The sequence below is a fragment of the Microcebus murinus genome, chromosome 2 (genome assembly GCF_040939455.1).
Source record: "Microcebus murinus isolate Inina chromosome 2, M.murinus_Inina_mat1.0, whole genome shotgun sequence".
Taxonomy (NCBI): Eukaryota; Metazoa; Chordata; class Mammalia; order Primates; family Cheirogaleidae; genus Microcebus; species Microcebus murinus.
This window is the reverse complement of record NC_134105.1, coordinates 117,419,582-117,440,187: the sequence shown is the minus strand read 5'-3', so window position 1 is coordinate 117,440,187 and position 20,606 is coordinate 117,419,582. Positions and strand designations below refer to the sequence as shown.

Here is a 20,606-nt window from a genome sequence, read left to right as displayed (position 1 = left end):
TATCGGATGCGTAGGATGCAAAAATTTTCTCCCATTCTGTAGGTGTCTGTTTACTTTCATGACTATTTCTTAGGCTGTGCAGAAGATTTTTAGTTTGATCATGTCCCATTTATTTATTTTTGTTGCTGCTGTGATTGCCTTTGAGGACTTCTTCATAAACTCTTTGCCTAGGCTGATGTCTAGGAGAGTGTTTCCAACATTTTCCTCTGACACCACCTACTGGCTCAGAAACTAAACAAGGCGTGTGAATACCCAAACAAAAACCTAAAGAAAAGAAACAACTGATCGACATGGGAAGAAATCAGTGAAGGAACTCCAGAAATATGGAGAACCAAACGGAAAACACACCCTCAAAGAGGAGCACCAGCCCCCTAGAAACGGACACCAACCCAAATCAGGCAATCAAAATGACAGAAGAGGAATTTCGTATGTGGATCATAAGAAAACTCACTGACCTGCAAGAACAACTCAATAACCAACACAAAGAAAGCACAAAAAGCCTCCAGGACCTAGAACAAAAGTTCACTAAAGAAATAGACACAATGAAGAAAAGTTTAACCAAACTCCTGAAAATGAAGAATCAATTCAGGGAACTACAAAATACTGTGCTTTTTATTCTTCACTCCAGGGATGTCTGTGATTCTTATATTTGGCCATTTTATATAATTGCATATTTCTCACGGACTTTGTTTGGTCCTCTTGATTCTCTCTCTGTTCTTTATTTTTGACTGGGTTAATTTAAAAGAGTTATCTTCAAGCTCTGAAATTCTTTCTTCTGCTTGGTGTATAGTCTATTCTTAAAACTTTCTACTGATTTTTGTATTACCCTAAGTGACTTTTTTATTTCCAGAAGGTCTATTTGGCTTTTAAAGAATATATCTATCTCTTTAGTAAATTTTTCATTCATTTCTTGAACTGTTTTTCTGGTTTCTTTGAGTTGATTTTCCATTTTCTCCTGGATTTCATTAAGCCTCCTTACAATCCATATTTGAAATTCTTTATCTGTCATTTCAGTATTTTCATTTTGGGTGGGATCCATTGTAGAGAGCTGGTGTGCTCCTTTGATAGTATCCTTTCACTCTGATTGTTCATACTTTTGGAGTTCTTACACTGATTCCTCTCATCTGAAGAAGCTGTTGCTTCTTATTTTTGCATTTTATTTGTTTAGATAGGGCTTTCCCCCACCACTCTTAGGGGTGTGTCTGTAGCATATGTTAGAGAAAGACCTTTGGCTTAGCTTGTGAGTACTTTGATGAATGTCTAGGTTCTGGATGGAAACCTTGGTTATAGATATTCTTAGTATGGTAGTTTTCTAATTTGCTAGTTATTTGTAGGCTGTAATGGTGGTATACTATGTGCATGGGCAGATTCCCTATCTCTTGTTGACAAGGGAAGATGGAGATCTTTCAAATTTTTTCTTTCCCCAGCCCTATGGTCTTCTTAACAAGGTATATTGGGATGCTCAGTTTAGTCTCTGAGACAGTACATTGTACTTGTGCATCAGAGTCAGCCACACCCTGTATGATTGAGTCAGTAAATGCTGTAAAGGGCTATACAAGTTGTCCTCTCTAAAAGCAGGTGGTGCTTTCCAGAATGAGCCAGCTATAGTGTTGTTTTCTGGAACTTGTGACTGGCTCTAGATGATCAGAAGAAGCACTCATATGTCCCACATAGTGGGTGGGGTCAAGGGCTCCCAGAGGACTCTTTATTCTCTACCACAGCAGAAGTGGGTGGAGAAGTGAGGTTGGGCAGGGCTGAGTCAGGCAAGCTGGTGTTCAGCCTCCACAAATGTGGGCACAAGTGCTGTCTCAGCAGGATTTGAGGGTCAGCTCTCAGGCCACTGGGGAAAATGACAAGGGATGGGCTGAAGTGGCCCCATCATTCCCGAAAGTCTCAAGGGGGAGAGGCCATCTGGGATTCATAGACTGGCTTTCAGGAGTGCCTTTTGCCCTTCCTCCTTCACTCCTCCCCTGTCCCGAGGTCTCCTTCTGGAATCTGGCCACAAGGAGGAGCCTAAACTAGATGAGCTCATCAGCAATGGCACTGTGGGCTGGGAGCTTCCCTGCCCAGGATCTCTCCCTGGGCCAAGAGCACGGCTTTGCTATAGGCAGAGGGATGCTGCACAAGTGCGCTGTGGCTCAGACCCATGTTGCATTACCCTTTCAGTTCTGCCCACATGGGCTCCCTTGCCTTCCAAGAGTAGTTCACAAATCTCTCTTCTGTGTCCCTGAGCAACACAATCAAGTCCTGAGGTTATGGGATCTGGACTGCAGGCCTGTCCTCTGGTCCCCCAAGTTCAATCCCTGACCATGTCAGAGAGAAGTGTGCTGGTCCCCAGTTACATGTGGAGTGCTCAAGTAGCCTTAATGCCCCTCTGGTCAGGGTATGCCCTGCTTTGCTGGAATAGCCACATGAGTAGCACCAGGGAAGGCTGGCAGGCAGGGAGCTCAGGGTCTGAGCACCCCTTATTCTGCTACAGGTCTTAAAGACTAGAGGTGTGAATCCCACTCTCTTGGGAAGCCTCAGTGTGGTGGGCACACCAACAGAAGAAAAACAGCCATTTCTGAGAGCCCTAACTCAGTCACCCTTTGGGGCACCTGTGTCACTCAGCAGCAGTGGGCAGGGGAAGGGACGGAGAGAAAAAGGATCTGGATGGAGAGAGTTGACACTCTGTCCTCTTTGTCCCTCTCCCTGGAAGGCAATGGAATATACAAGCTCTGGGATCACACTGCTCTCCTGGGACCGATCAGCCCCTGTCTCCACCATTAATCTGTCCAGGAGTCGAGATATGCTTGTGTGGGGACAAGTGACATGAAAACTGAGGGGCTGAAGCTCCCTGGGGAGTATAAATTCACACAATGGGTGGAGAAGCAGTATGGTGCCCACTGTCTCCGCTTGGGTTTGTAGTGAAGTGGAACAACCCTGAGGGGGCTGGCAGCCCAGTGCTTTGTTTTCAAGAACCTTCCAGTTCACTGACATCAGCAGCTTTTGAGCTCATGAGTGTAGAGAAGCTCTCCAATAGTTCAGGAGCCTGCTGACCACTGGAGATGTGAAGCAGGGAGAAACAAAACCCCCACCTACCCATTCCACAGGACTCCAAGTTTCTCAGGGGTTGATCTCTGCCAAAATCTTGTTCCTTCTTGTTCTGCTCTGCAACTTCTTCCCATGAAATCTCTGATAGGTTCTGGCACTTTCCCCTCAGAATTACACCTGAGCTATGTTTTTTTTTTTTTTTCCTGTCTAAAACTTTTCCTTCTTTCTGAGTCAATCTAGCAACCAATGTCTCTGGTCAGCCAGCTTGCCCAAACCTCTTTACTTGGATGTATTTATTATTTGCACAACTCATGGATGCTCCTGATAGGTTAAGTCAGTCTATTTTTGCAGTATTTCTAGATAGTTGGCCTCTGATGTCAACATGTTGGGATGCAAAATTGAAGACTGGAAGACTTCCAGAGTAGTCTTCTGTCTCTGGTCAGGATGTTAAAAGCACAGTGAGGTCTTGGTTGTAAAAAGGGGGGTTTTGGAAAGTTGTTAGGCCATCCTTAGATACAGTAATATCCATGAAGACAAGATGCACACAACATACCCCAGCACCAGAGTTGATGGGGAAGAAGCATGCACTTAGACACTATCACAGCATAGTTCATTGTTACATAAACTTGTAGGTGAATTAGGCTAATAATATTCTCTGCTCTTCCATATTGTGCTCACCCATATATTGCAACATAAGACTTGACTTCTCAAGATGGCTGCTGATGCCATCTCCCCAAAATTGAATTCTTAAAACTATGCCTCTATAATTCACATAAAGAGAAGTGCTTTCATTTTGGGAATAATGTCACTTTGTTGGGTTTAAAATAAGTTTTACCCACCAAATACTTGAAGGAGATTCAAATATGGCAAACGGAAAATAAGTGAAACATAGTGAGCTCTCCAGATTTATGATAAGAAAACAAAACTACTTATTTTCCCATATTTTACCTTTAAGATCTGTAGTTTGTAGAGGTCTTTAGACACTAAGATCAGAAGAGTGTCTTCAAATGTGTTAAAAATATTATGGTATAAATTCTGAAATACAAAAATGTTGCACAACCAGTCAACCAACTGTATATAAAATTTTACCTAATGTCTACAGCATTGCATCTGTGTGTTGTAAATTCTCCCCACAAACTGAAGGTAAGAAAAAGGAGTAGTGTCTACACTGATGGGACCCCACCCAATACTATATGCTATGAATGGCTTCTCTATTTCATAGAGCAAATTCACTACATAGCAATGCTGAAGAAATGGAAACCACTGACATTTGCTAATCTTACTATAGGACTCTTCCTACTTCCACCTTTCTCTGTTTCCTATTCCCTTCTAGGAAGCACTTGCCAGTAAACTCCCTGTCCTTGCTAAAACAATTAATCAAAAATATCTTCATTCATTTCTTCTAATAAATCTTAAACAATCCATGAAAATCCCATGGGTTGTAGAATTCACAAGGAGTCTAGGGGTAAAAATTAGTGCTAGAAGATACTATTTATCTATTTTATCTAAAAACAGTGAAGAGGAAGACTACAAAGATCATGACCTACTGAGACACATTCTGCAGGACTGCTGTGGTGCATAATAATGTCTAATTATCTTTAAAAGAAGAAAAATCTTACCACCACATCCTCAACTTCTTCATCAGTAGTCCCCAATTTTTTTACTTTGGCAAGACTTGGTATGGTAACTAACATATTAAAGGATGACTCTATTATCTTCAATTGATTTTCAAATTGCAATAAGGGGTCCACAAAGCTGGGGAGAAAAGGATATAATTACTAAATCGATGAGAGAACAAATGTAAGCCTACTTTACTGGCTTTTCCTTAGCAATAAGAGAAAATAAGGTTCAGCTTTGGCTTTATATGACTCACAGGTCTTAAATATTCCCTTAAAATGAAAATGATTCTTTAAATATAAAGGAATTAATTTCTTTATAAATATCATCTATAAACAATTATTTAGAAATCAGAAGATAGCTGTCCATAATAATGCAGAGTGGTTACATTCCCAGCCATGTCCACAAAGCCATGCTAAACTTTACACAGTTGAACTATATTACTGCCAAATTTTCTCTAATCATTGATAATATGTTTTTCACTTTTTAATATTTATGACATTGGAATGTATCTTCAGATTGATGACAAATGAAAAGTGCCCATCAACAACTAAAGAGATTATCTGCCTGTACATGCAATAAAGACAAATTGGAAGGAGTATGAGAAAGAAATATTAATAACAGTTGCTAGATTAGAATGGTGGAATTTTGGGTAATTTAAAAATTTTTTACAATTATGGTTATTTAAAATATATAACATTTAAAAGACATTCAATCAGTAAAATGAAAGAGCTTTACTGCTTACCATACCTTGAGTTCATGGCCAAGATCATAGATTGATGACTTAAGAGGCCTGAGTATACATCACATAGGCTGCCGGCTAGATGCACCTAAGTACCATGGGGGGAAACAAGAAACAATGAAACAAAGAAACAAGAAACAGACCACTGAGGCTTATGATATTATGTGTAGTTCTCCCTTTTACAGAGACTAAAGGAAATAAATCAGATTAGAAAATACGATCAAGAGTTCATGTACTGAGATCAAATAACTGTAATTTAAAACCACAGTAGGATTTTAGCCTAAATTGTAGTCTTTTGCAGCCAACTATGCTTATATAATTACCATTTCCAGACAGCATTTTGTTAAGGATGCTCTTTACTAAGTATACTTCTGTACACCACTGTAACTGTTAAGTGCAGTCTACTGAGTGTGGAATCTATCTATAAAACTTTCAGAAGGGCAATTGAAATCAGGTCTTACTAAAGAATGACTAAATTGATGGCGGATGAGAAACACTGCCAGACAGAGTATCTCTGCAGAAAAGACAGATTCTAGTAGAAATTAGAAGAAAAAAGCAAGAAGACAAGCATACATCAGATGAGGGTTGGAAGGAGGGGTACCTGAGACCACGGGAGACTCCACGGGAGGAGGTTGTGGAGGAGAACTGGAAGCAGAGACCACTGGAGCAGCCCTGAGACCAGCAGCAAGGGTAGGTAGAGGAATTAACTCTCCCCTCCCTTGCATCGTGGACTGCTGGTGGGCTCCCCAGCGGGTGGAGAGACCTGCGAACACCAGCCAGAGAAGTCCACCACCAGTGAGCGGTAAGCCTGTAGCGGACACAGGACTAGGCTTCCAACTCCTGCAGGGCACTTCCCTGTGCACAGACCCAAGCCCCACGGCAGGCTCCATATTGCCTCCTTCTCCCCTCCCCCAACACTATCTGTGGCTGCCGAGAGAGACAATATAGCCACCAGCCAGAGGCACCTCCAGGGAATGGGACCTTCCCTTTTGGGGCCCTACAGCTGACTGAAGGGAACTCAGATGGTGCACTCCCTACCCGCTAGCCCTCCCAGGTGCTGCTGGCCTGGTGAATCCAGGAGAACGGGGCAGACCCTGAGGCTGAGAGACATAGACCCAGCTTGTGCTCCCTGTGGGTGAATTGAGATTGGAACTCCTCTCCCTAGTGGGGATATAGTTTGAACTCTGGGGCCCAGAGGTCAGACCTGCAGACCAGATCCCGTGCACCCAGGTCTCACATTGCCCGGGACACAGAAGGGATATACACGAACAGACTACTGAGGTGTGTGTGTCTTCAGAGGCAGATCAACGTCCTGGAGGGCAAACCTCCTCCCAAAGGGAGGCCGTGAGCCCAGCCCAGGTGGCTTTCCTGTGCAGGGAACCTCCCAGCCGGCATCAAAGACAGGGGAGGCCTGGTGGCGTGAGGTCTGGCCTGCTGGCAGAAGCCCAGGAGTAGCTACAGAGTTGGGGAGGGTGGAAAGAAGCGAGGCTTGCTCCAGACTGCGGGTCTCAGATAGCCCCACTCCACACGCAGACTTTCTGACTGAGCAGGGCCATTCCAGCCCCTCCCTGAAAGCTTTTCCTGGAAGCAGAGAACAGAACTTTGACCCCTGCTAACAGCATTGGTGGTGCCTAAGGGCAGGCTTACCAAACCCAGCTCCGTCCAGACTCACTCCCAGACTAGCCCTCACTGAGGGGAAGAAAAGGACACACCTGGAAGTCTCAGGGCCCCACCGACCACCTGAGGCACTAGGGTGCCTCTCTACAGGAACAAGAGCTGATAACAGGACACAAAAACAACAGCATAGCCTGTTCCTCCAAGCAAGTGCCACCTACTGACAAGGAGGACTTCCTGCACAACCGTTTCATGGCACCTACTGACTCATTATACAGGGAGTAGTCGAATCTCATCCACAGACACCACCTACCAGCTCAGAAATTAAACAAGGCGTGTGAATACCCAAACGAAAACCTAAAGGAAAGAAGCAACAACCGATCAATATGGGAAGAAATCAGCAAAGGAACTCCAGGAAAATGAAGAACCAAACGGAAACCACACCCCCAAAGAGGAGCACTAGCCCCTTAGTAATGAACACCAACCAAAATCAGGCAACCAAAATGACAGAAGAGGAATTCCAAATGTGGATCATAAGAAAATTCAATAACCTGCAAGAACAACTCAATAACCAACACAAAGAAACCACAAAAAGCCTCCAGGACCTGGAACAAAAGTTCACTAAAGAAATAGACACAATGAAGAAAAGTTTAACTGAACGCCTGGAAATGAAGAATCAATTCAGGGAAATACATAATACAGTGGAAAGTCTCAAGAACAGGGTAGATCAAACAGAAGAAAGAATCTCAGAGATTGAAAATAACACCCTCCAACTAAATAAAACCATCACAGAGATATAGCAGAGAAACAAGAGAAAAGAGCAAAGCCTACAAGAGATGTGGGATTATGTGAAGAAACCTAATGTGAGGGTCATAGGGTTACCAGAAGGGGAAGAAGACAACACTCAAGGGTTGGACAAACTATTTGAAGATGTAATAGAGGAAAATTTCCCAGGCCTTGCTCAAAATCTCGATATACAAGTTCAAGAAGCTCAGAGGACCCCTGGGAGATTCAATGCAAACAGGAAGACGTCACAACATGCAGTCATCAGACTGACCAAAATATCAACTAAAGAGGCCCTTCTAAAAGCTGTAAGACGAAAGAAGCAAGTAACATACAAGGGAAAGCCAATTCAAATAACACCAGAGTTCTCCACTGAGACTTTACAAGCAAGAAGAGACTGGGGCTCCATTCTCACTCTTCTGAAACAGAACAATGCCTAGCCTAGAATCTTATTCCCTGCAAAACTAAGTTTTGTATAGGAAGGAGAAATCAAGACATTCTCAGATAAGTAAAGACAGGGAATTTACCAAGACAAGACCAGCCCTTGAAGAAGTACTCAAAACAGTGTTACCCACGGATCAGCACAATAAACATTCACGAATGTAAATCTACTAAAAGCTAAAGATCAAAGCCCAGATACCACAATGGCTCAAGAGAGAAAACAAAGCAACAAAGTTCAACCCAACATAATGAACAGAAATATGCCCCACCTATCAGTTATCTCAATAAATGTGAATGGCTTGAACTCCCCACTCAAGAGACATAGGCTGGCCAAATGGATAAAAAAACACAAGCCAAGTATCTGCTGCCTTCAGGAAACACATCTAACCTGCAAGGATGCAATTAGACTAAAGGTAAAGGGGTGGAGAACAATATTTCAAGCAAATGGAAGCCAAACGAAAGCTGGCGTGGCGGTGCTGATTACAGATAACTTAGTTGTTAAATCAACAAAAGTAATAAAAGACAAAGAAGGTCACTATATAATGGTGAAGGGTACAGTCCAACAAGAGGACATAACAATTCTAAATATATATGCACCCAAGCTTGGTGCACCCAGATTCATAAATCAAACTCTACTTGATCTAAACAAATGGATAAACAACAACATCATAATAGTTGGAGACTTTAACACCCCACTGACAGCACAGGACAGATCCTCCAAACAGAAAATCAACAAAGAAATAATGGACTTAAACAGAACCCTAGAACAAATGGGCCTGACTGACATCTACAGGACATTCTACCCCCAAACCACTGAATATATGTTCTTCTCATCAGCTCATGGGTCATTCTCTAAGATTGACCATATCCTAGGACACAAAGCACGTCTCAAACAATTTTGAAAAATAGAAATTATACCATGTATCTTTTCAGACCACAATGGAATAAATGTAGAAATCGATCCTAACAGGAGTCTTCATTTCTACACAAAGTCATGGAAACTAGACAACCTTCTGCCGAATGATCACTTCATAAACGAGGAAATCAAGATAGAAATCTTTGAACTAAACAACAAAGGTGACACAAGTTACCAAAACCTGTGGGACACAGCTAAAGCAGTCCTGAGAGGAAAGTTTATTTCCATAAATGCCTATATCCAAAAGTCGAAAAGATCACAAATAGACCACCTAATGAATCGTCTCAAAGAGCTGGAAAAAGAAGAAGAGACCAACCCCAAACCCAGCAGAAGAAGTGAAATCATTAAGATCAAATCAGAACTAAATGAAATTGACAACAGGGAAACTATATGGAAGATTAATAAAACAAAAAGTTGGTTCTTTGAAAAAATAAACAAAATTGACACACAATTGGTTAGACTAACGAAAAGCAGAAAAGAAAAATCTCTAATAAGCTCCATCAGGAAAATAAAGGAGAAATTACAACTGATGCCACAGAGATACAAGATATAATTTATGAATACTACAAAAACCTCTATGCACACATACTGGAAAATGTAGAGGAAGTGGACAAATTCTTAGAAACACACAGCCTGCGTAGGCTCAACCAGGAAGAAATAGAATTCCTGAACAGACCAATATCAAGTACTGAAAGTGAAACAGCAATAAAAAACCTTCCTAAAAAGAAAAGTCCTGGGCCAGATGGTTTCACACCTGAATTTTACCACACCTACAAAGAAGAACTGGTGCCTATCCTGCAGAAATTATTCCACATTGAGAAGAATGGAATTCTCCCCAGAACATTTTTATGAAGGGAACATAACCCTGATACCAAAACCAGAAAAGGATGCAACAAAGAAAGAAAACTACAGACCAATATCCCTTATGAATATAGATGCAAAAATTCTCAACAAAATCCTAGCCAATCAAATCCAGGTGTTTGTCAGGAAAATAATTCATCACAACCAAGTGGGCTTCATCCCAGGGATGCAGGGATGGTTCAACATATGTAAATCTATAAATGTAATTCACCATATAAACAGAAGCAAAAACAAAGACCATATGATCCTCTCAATAGACTTAGAGAAAGCATTTGACAAAATTCAACACCCTTTTATGATAAGAACGCTCAACAAAATAAGCATAGATGGGGCTGACCTAAAAATGATACAAGCCATATATGACAAACGCACAGCCAATATCATACTGAATGGGGAAAAATTGAAAGCATTCCCACTTAGAACTTGAACAAGAGAAGGTTACCCACTATCTCCACTTCTGTTCAACATAGTGCTGGAAGTTCTTGCTACAGCAATCAGACAAGAGAGTGGAATTAAGGGTGTCCAAATGGGAGCAGAAGAGATCAAACTCTCATCGCTGATGACATGATATTATGCCTAGAAAACCCCAAGGATTCAACCAAGAGACTCCTTGATCTAATAAACGAATTTGGTAAAGTCTCAGTATACAAAATCAATACATAGAAATCAGAGGCATTCATATACACCAACAACAGTAAAAATGAGAACCAAATCAAAGACTCAATTCCCTTCAAAATATCAATGAAGAAAATAAAGTACCTAGGAATATATTTAACTAAGGAGGTAAAAGACCTCTACAGGGAGAACTATGAAACACTGAAGAAGGAAATAGCAGAGGACATAAACAGATGGAAGAATATACCATACTCATGGGTTGGCAGAATCAACATTGTTAAAATGTCTATGCTACCCAAAGTGACCTACAGAGTCAATGCAATCCCTATCAAAATACCATCATCATTTTTCACAGATATAGAAAAAATAATTTTACGCTTCGTATGGAACCAGAGAAGACCTCGTATAGCAAAATCAATCCTAGGCAATAAAAACAAAATAGGAGGTATCAATTTGCCAGACTTCAAGCTATACTACAAGGCTATAGTCATTAAAACAGCTTTTTATTGGCACAAGAACAGGGACATTGACCAGTGGAACAGAACAGAGAACCCAGATATAAGACCATCCTCATATAGCCAACTAATTTTTGACAAAGCAGACAAAAACATACACTGGGGAAAAGAATCCTTATTCAACAGATGGTGCTGGGAAAACTGGATAGCCACATGTAAAAGACTGAAACAAGACCCACACCTTTCACCTCTCACAAAAACCAACTCATGCTGGGTAACAGACTTTAACCTTAGGTATGAGACTATTAGAATTCTAGAGGAAAATGTTGGAAATACTCTTCTAGACATTGGCCTAGGCAAAGAATTTATGAAGAAGACCCCAAAGGCAATCACAACACCAACAAAAATAAACAAATGGGACCTACTGAAATTAAAAAGCTTCTGCACAGCCAAAGAAAATGTCAAGAGAGCAAACAGACAACCCACAGAATGGGAGAAAAATTTTGCAAGCTACACATCTGATAAAGGGCTGATAACTAGAATCTATTTAGAACTCAGGAAAATCAGCAAGAAAAAAATCAGACAACCCTATCAAAAATGGGCAAAGGATATGAACAGAAACTTTTCAAAAGAAGACAGAATAATGGCCAACAAATATATGAAAAAATGTTCAACATCTCTAATCATCAGGGAAATGCAAATCAAAACCACAATGAGATATCACTTAACTCTAGTGAGAATGGCCTTTATCAAAAAGTCTCCAAACAACAAATGCTGGTGTGGATGCGGAGAGAGAGGAACACTCCTACATTGCTGGTGGGACTGCAAACTAGTTCAACCTCTGTGGAAAGCAATATTGATATACCTCAAAGCGGTACAAGTAGATCTACCATTTGATCCAGCAATTCCATTACTGGGCATCTACTCAAAAGATAAAAAGTCACTTTATGAAAAAGATACCCGCACTTGAATATTTATAGCAGCACAATTCAGAATTGCAAGGCTGTGGAAACAACCCAAGTGCCCATCAATTCATGAGTGGATTAATAAAATGTGGTATATGTATATCATGGAATACTACTCAGCTTTAAGAAACAATGGTGATCTAGCACCTCTTGTATATTCCTGGATAGAGCTGGAACCCATTCTACTAAGTGAAGTATCTCAAGAATGGAAACACTAGCACCACATGTACTCACCAGCAAATTGGTGTTAACAGATCAACACCTAAGTGGACATATAGGAGTAACATTTATCGGGTGTCAGGAGTGTGGGAGGAGGGAGGGGGGAAGGGGTATATACAACCACAACGAGTGAGATGTGCAACGTTTGGGAGATGGACATGCTTGAAACTCTTACTAGAGGGAGGAGGGGGGCATGGGCAACATAAATAACCTTAACACTTATACCCCCATAATATGCTAAAAAAAATAATAATAATAAAAGAATGACTAAATTCACGTTGTAAAATGAGAACCACTACAGGTCAATGCACAGCTGTCTAATATAACTTTAACAGTGATAATTAAAAGGATTCCATTAGGAATTTATCATTCTGTTTTCAAGAATTCTTCTTTTCAACTAGCCAAAGCAATCTTGAGAAGGAAGAGCACAACCAGGGGCATCACACTTCCTGATTTCAAGCTATAATGCAAAGCTACAGGAATTAAAATGACATGGAATGGCATAAAAAAAAAACACATGGACCAATGGAATGGAATAGAGAGCCCAGAAATAAATGCATTCATTCAAGTCAACTAATCTTTGATAAGAGAGCCAAGAATATACAATAGACAAAGGGTAGTCTCTTCAATAAATGGTGTTGGGAAAACTGCATGTCCCTATAAATAAATGAAACTGAACACTTATCTTATAATATTAAATATATATAAAAATTAATTCAAAATGGATTACAGTCTTATAAACATAATACTTGAAGCCATAAGACTCCTAGAAGAAAACACCGGGGAAGCCTCCTTTTCACTGGTGTTGGCAATGACTTTTTGGAGAAGACACCAAAAGCTTAGGCAACAAAAGCAAAAATAAACACATGGGACTACATCAAACTAAAAAGCTCTGCACAGCAAAGGAAATAGTCAACAAAATGAAAAGCCAATCTAGAGTGGGAGAAAATATTAAATATTTGTAAACCATACACATGATAAGAGACTAATTTACAAAATATATAAGGAGCTCATACAACTCCATAGAAAAAAACCCCAGATAACCCAATTTAAAAATGAGACAAAGGACTTCAATAGACATTTTTTCAAAGAAGATATACAAATGACCAACAGATATGTGAAAAATTTTCAACATCACTAATCATTGGGGAAATACAAATTAAAACCACAATGAGATATCCCCTCACTTAAATGTAGGTGGCTGTTAAGATGGCTAACATCTTGTTAAGATGGCTATTATCAAAAAGACGAGAGGTAACAAGTGTTGGTGACGATGGGCAGAAAACCCTTGGATGCTCTTGCAGGGAATGTAAGCTGGTACAGCCATTATGGAAAACAGTATGGGGGTTTCTAAAAATTAAAAATAGCACTGGAAATGATTCATCAATCCAACCTGTGGGGGTATATATATATCTCCAAAGAAAATAAAATCAGGATCGCAAAGAGACATCTACATTCCCTACTACTATTCATTGTAGTATTCATTATTCGCAATAGTTAAGATATAGAATCTACCTAAGTAACATTCCATGGATGAATGGATAGAGAAAATGTAGTGTAAGATAGTAAGGAGTCAAAAAAAATTCAAAGCCATCAGATCATGGGATTTCTTAAGATGTTATAATTCAATATCTAAATAGTAGGAATCCCAGAAAGAAATAATGGAGTTCACATAAGGAGAAAAATTGTCCAATCAAAAGTGCAATATAATTTGTCAAAGAATAAATGGCTGGGGTCTTTAGATTGAAAACATGAGTGAGTGGCTAGTATATTTGAATTTAAAAAATACCTGTAGACAGATTGTTCTAAAATCTCAGTTTACCAAGGATAAAGATAAATCTTAAAGGCTTCTGGAGGAGAAAACAGGTGATAGAAGCTAGAGAATCAGACCACCATCATTAGTCACACTGGATACCAGAATACAACGTAAGTTATGTCTTCAAAGTTTTTCTTTTTTTCTTTCTTTCTTTTTTTTTTTTTTTTTTTTTAGAGAAAATGACTTGCAACCCAGAGATATGGCTGGAATGATAATTGGTGATAGCTATTTTTACGGTGATAAATTTTTTCACTCATCTATATTGCATGAATTTTTAAAATGAAAGCATATTATTTTTGTAAAACTATAAAAGCATTTAAAATTGATCACATATCCACTTCACAAAGAAAATCTCTTTAAATTCTTAAAGTTAGAAACTATGCAGGTCCATGCTACAAGATTTTATGTTAAAAACATGACAATGGGACAATGGATATTTATACGCCAGAAGATAAATGTATACCCTTACCTCATACCTACACAAAAATACTCAAAATGGATCATAGATATAAATGTCAAGAGCTAAAACTATAAAACCTTTAGAAGACAAAAAGGATATTGGTTATGTTTGGTTATGCAAAATTTTCTTTAGATACATCAAAAACATGGCCCACCAAAGGAAAAAAAAATGATAAATTGGACTTGATCAAAATTAAAACCTTTGTTCTTCAAAAAGCACCATTAGGAAAATGGAGATGAGCCATATACTGAGAGAAAATATTTTCAAATCATATATTTTACATTCAATAACAAAATAATTTATAAAGTACCTCTGAAAAAAATATAAAGTCTTCATGAAGAAAAAATTTTACTAAAGATTCAAGTAATTGGAAAGAAAAAAATACGTGTTCTTGATGACAAGACAATAGTTTAAAGAAGCAAATTATACAAAAAAATTAATCAATAAATTTAGTGCTCCTAATCAATAAGCCAAAAGAAATTGCGGAAGAAGTTTGACAGTATATTCTAAAGTTCCCCTGTAAGTGTAAACAAGTTAAAGTAGCCAATACATTTTTTAAAAGGAAAAATAATTGGATAGACTTACCTTATTATATTACAAAAGATTTTGTTATACATCTGAGCTACCTGTAGTAGTTTAAGATTAGTGTGGTATCTCCCTTATTGCTGTAATTTGATGTGATGGCATTATCCATCCATGCTGAAGTCCAAAGATGCTGCTGCTGCTGCCCCTACCATCTGTCAAAGGCCTTGGTAGTAGTGCCTGCTGGTATAGTCCCATGGCTGCTGACACTCCTTGTTTCTCAAAGAGCTTGGGTCTGCACAAAAGGTGCACTCACTTTATAGCTAAAGTCACAGGTGACCTGACTCACCCTCATCAATTCTAGCATCATTGTTTTGCTTTGTTTTACAACAGTCCTTATAGGACTTAGCAGCCAGGACTGTGCTATAGTGAGACTCACTTACCAACCTCTGAAACTATCCCACTGTCCTGGAATCACATGAATGCACCTTAATACTTTTCATATAGGATATGTCTTTCCTTGCAGTCTCTTTGATCCTGCCAGTCCTGCCTCATCTTGAATGGTGAGTGGTCTGTCTACACGTGCCTGAGTGCTAGCAAGAACTCAGCTGAGACTCAAACCCTGACCGCTACAACAAACAAGTTTGTTTTGTTTCCCACAAACCATTTCACTATCTTCTCTTTTCTGTATACAACTCCTATTTCCAACCTAAGTCTTTGTCATTCTTTGTAATATAATTTGGTTTGGGGACTTGACCTCTTTCACAGCTAAGGGAAATGTAGACAATGCTGATGAAAGACAAGTTAAGACCTGAAGTGGTAGTGCAGTTTTTGCCTTCTTGGGACCATGTTCTTACTATGCATATTTAACAGCTACTTCACTAATTCCTAGTATGCGTTTAGACAAAAAATTGGTGGATTTAATACACTGGTTTCTGTAGTTGGAATATCATAAATTAACACTTCAGGCTTTTTAAAGTTTCTGTACACTTTATATTTTCAATAAAACTCACCACCCTATTGGCAATGATTTTGTTTGGACTATTCTATTTCTTTAATAGCATATAAATCCAATTACATCAAAATTTAGTATGATCATTTCTCACTGATGGCAAGTCTTTATTTTATAATTCCTACCAGTAAAAACATAGTTTCAAATCCACATAAGAAGATATCATCTTTTTTTCCTATTTATTTTTTATTAAGACTCCCCTTCTGCACTAGGGAAATGAAGAAAGATTTTAGGTGGATTAGAGACAAACAAAAACAATTCAATGATGTGAAACAAAAGCTAAAAGAAAATAAATAATAAAAGTTAACATAAAATGGAATATTTGAGAGTAAGGGGCATTTACAAACGTGGATAATAAAATGGCTCCTTTATAAGAATAAGAGATGAATTACAAATTTAGATATAGATACATAGTTTGATACAGCCATGAAATAGATAGATGCATTTCCTTGAATGAATTTTTAAAGTATCATACCCTATTTGTTTAATTATTTTAAAAAGTACATGTACATGTGCAATACAGTACAAAGGGGTAACCAGTGCACATTGTCTCCACATCTTTCCTATCTCCCATCCCGAGTCTACAGTAGCTACTGGTTTCCTATGCATCCTTCCAGCGATAGATGGTATAGCTATAGGAATGTTAATAACATTCTTTTTATTGAGAAATCTCAGCCTCTAAGATGTATATGTAGAAAATGGTTCTATTTTTCCCTGTAACTGCTGCCACCGTGCTCTGCCCTTCTTCTCTACTAACTCCCTCATTCCTCCTTTCCCTGCTAGGTAGCTACCTCACTTATTGACCATTCTAAGTCTGATTCCATAAATTTTCCATTTCTTTTGGTTATTAAAACAGTTTCACTATTATTATTAATGCTGAATTCTGTTTATTTACAATCTTTGACTTCATAATTTGTTCAAAGTTCTTCCTGATCTCCAGGGCAGGTAAGATTTTTGGTTTTAGGGTAGACACAGTATAGCTTGGTGCTTAGCCCAGCAGCTCTGCAGCTAGACTCCATGAGTTTATATCCTGGTTCTGCCACTTGGTAGCTATGTAACCACTGAGCAGGGCACCCGCTGTCTCTGTTTCATTTGCAAAGTAGTACTTACTCCATAAGGCTGTTGTGAGGATTAAATAAGTTATTCATTTAAAGCACTCAGAGCATGCCTACCATGTTATAAGTGCTATGTAAGTTTTAGATATCTTTACTGTTTTGGAATGGGGAAGGGAGTTGCCTAACATGCACTTTTCTGTCCCTATGCCCTTTCTCATCTTTTCTGTCTTTATTTTCCAGGGTTGTGGCTGAGGAATTGTGAACACTATTTTCCTTTTTTTGTATGTTCATGGCATGACTTATCGTCCTCTTCCTGTTGGTCTTTACTTCTGACCCAGCAGGTGATGGCCCCAATGTACCTGCTTATGAGGAACTCAATCCCCTATAGCAGTGTCACTCTCAAGGCCCAACTACATGGTCTGGAAGATCCTCAATCTTTTGTAAACTTTTGAAGCACAAGTCTACTTGACCCATGTGCTGGGGTTCCCAATAGCCATCAACTCCCAGTTATATCCTTCAACTCAGATGGCCTGCTATTATTTATAATGAGTCTCTGTGTTTCATCACCTATTAATATAATTCTGTTGGAGCAATACCACTCTTTTGATTCAATAAGTCACCACAGTTTTGAACTTTTTAGCAAAGCTCAAAGGAACTTTCATGACTGGGTCTGCACCTACCCTCTATTCACAATTTCTACCACTTCTCCTCGAACAGTCTTTATCCTAGATGTACCTGTTGTCATAGGTAGATGCTGTAGGACACTGTTTGGACTACCCCTCCTCACTACAAGACTGAAACACTCTTTTCCCATCTGCTGGGAATGTTAGCGGCTAAGAGCTCTCAGATGAGCAGTCTCTGAGAAATCCCTTGGCCAAAGAGGCCCCTAGTCTGAGATCATGTTCCCTTGCTGAGGGCAACCTACGTCTGATGATTGGTTGATGTGGGGGAACAAAGACAAGTTCCCCTCTCCTCAAAGACAGTCAACTCTGAAAGCCCATCGTAGTTCCAGAGCTCCCAATTAGGAGTAGCTGAAACCTGTTTGCAGCTGAATTACAGTTCAACTCCTCCCCGTACCCAATCCTGCTTCCTCTACTTTGCTTCCACCCCTCATCCACTAGTATAGATTCCAAGAACATATCCAGTAAACTTCCTGGTTGCAAATCACCATGTTAGAGTCTGCTTCTTGGGGAATCACACCTACAGTCTACAATTCTACAAATGTATGTTGCTTTTTTCCCCTTGCCTTTACAAGTGCCATTTCCTATTCTTGGAATGTACCTCACCTTCATCTAGGTACTCCACTCATCCTTCAAAGTCCAGCTCAAGTCTTCTCTGATCCAAAGTCACATTTGAAGTCTCCACCAAGTATGCTTCTATCATTTTCTGCCTACTGTAATTTCATCATAATTTATGGAAATTTCTAATTACTGACTTAAAAAAAAAATTTCTCTCCCATTAGACTAAAAGCACTTTGAGGCTAGTGTTTGAGTTTTATTCTATTTGCATCTCAAAAGGAGAGCATAATAGTCAACACATAGTTGATGCTCAATATATATGTATTGAATAAATGAATGAATGAGTGATTGAGCGAGTTAAGTGCTAAACTGTATGTTTCTGACTCTAAGGGCTGTACAAATGGGAAAGGGTCAAAACTGGTCTGTTTACTAGAATGTGGTTTTATTGACAACTGTCCCAATGTCATGACTGGCAAAAAATCAATTTTCCATCAACTATTATCAATATTTTACTTTAATTATCAGTGACTTTGACCTAGGGATCATGAAGGAACAGTCTATAAAAGTTTTAATGTCCACCCTGGCCCATTCTTTTTTCTAAGGGTAAAAGATTATGTAAGTTCTTATGGTAGCCCTTCCCTATATCTTCTGTTATAATAATTTGAACATGGATATTAAAATGGTGGAAGGGTCTATTAGAGATTCAGGGTTTTAGCACAATTTTTAAAAACTGCAGGATAAATACCCATGAAGACAATGCTGTGCTACACACTGCAGACAACACAAAGATAAATAATCACAATCTCTGCCCTCAAGAGATGAAGGACAAGAAATCTGCCAAGGGCCTAGAACACAATGTAAAATAAGATGAATGGAAATGGAAAGATGCACAGTAGAATGGCTCTCAAACATGGAAATGATGCCACGCAGTCAGAGGCTGGGTGGCAGGGGCTGCAGTTTGATGGGAAGGCTATCCACAGTGGTGGTGGACAAGATCATATGAGTGAGGAGACTGCTACAGAGACCATTCGGTAAATGGAGGGTGGGTGGGAAAAACAGTAGGGTGGATAAAAACTTTCATCCCTTTGAACTAGTATTGAAGGTAATTTCCAGGGGCACAGCAGGGTGAGCAAGAACATGACTTTGCAGGAAAGAAAGTAAAAACAGTTTTCAACCAAATTCCTTTTTGTTTTTCCTTCCATACCACACATGTATTATACTTTAAGCATTAATTATAACATTCTTTTAATGAAGAAAGCGAAGGAGTTATTTTTTCCAAGAGATTTCAGTTCCATTAATGTTTTATAGAATATCACTTACCATCTGGTGCCATTTCACACTGGACTGCAGAATCTTGAGCCTAGTCACTATCCAGAAAGAAGGTGGAGACTAGTTAAAAAGGGAATGAACTTATCCCCAAATTTGAAGCTAGCATGACCTTTGTGGAAAAGCCCAACAAAGACACACACACACACACACACACACACACACACACACTACACAAACTACAGACAAATTTATTTTGAATCTTACTGCACAACACTTAACGAAAAGATTAGCAAACAGAATACAGCAACACATTAAAAGAATAGTGCGCTATTGTAAACATAGAGAATGGTTTGGTAAAAGAGAATCTTTAGTCCAATTTTCAACAGTAATTGCTAAAAAAAGAAAATGTACATGATAATTTTTATTGAGGCCAAATTTCTGACAAGGTTTTAAATCCAATCTTGGTAACAATTCTTAATAAAACAGATATGTATTTAATTTCTTCATGTGATAGATAATAAAGCCAACACCAGGTGCAATAAGGAAATAATTAGAAGAATTTTTAGTGAAGAATAAGACAAAGATGACCATTATTACTACTATCATCTACCATTTCTGGAAGTACCATTCAGTAGTACTAGAAAATATTAATAGAATTGAATGCATGTTTATTAAAATTGGAGAGCAAAAGATAATTTTTATTGAATTATTAACTTCATGGGAAAAATATGAATGCCTTTAAAATTTTTCAATATTATCAGAATGACTTAAGTGGAATTGCAATAATCAATTACTGATATGATTAGTAAAATTGCCTTTTAAAAATATTTAGGACATAGTATATTTTTGTTTGCTTGTTTGGAGGAGGTAGCCCTTTGATAATTATTTTTATTTCTTCCATTTTAATTGCTCTGTTTAGATTTTCTAGAAATTTTTGAATTCCTTTTTTAAATAATACATGTACATGAAATAA

General features: G+C 38.8%; 1 protein-coding gene across 1 annotated transcript in view; it reads right to left on the bottom strand.

Annotated features, from left to right (window-relative positions):
• The window catches only part of MROH9 (maestro heat like repeat family member 9), a 97,354-nt gene extending 78,936 nt beyond the window's left edge, over window positions 1-18,418 (bottom strand). Inside the window, 4 exon segments of the mRNA XM_076010452.1 lie at window positions 3,982-4,068; window positions 4,653-4,788; window positions 5,401-5,480; window positions 18,413-18,418. Of these exon segments, the coding sequence (XP_075866567.1) occupies window positions 3,982-4,068; window positions 4,653-4,788; window positions 5,401-5,480; window positions 18,413-18,418 (309 nt within the window).
• Between the last annotated feature and the right edge of the window lie 2,188 nt (window positions 18,419-20,606).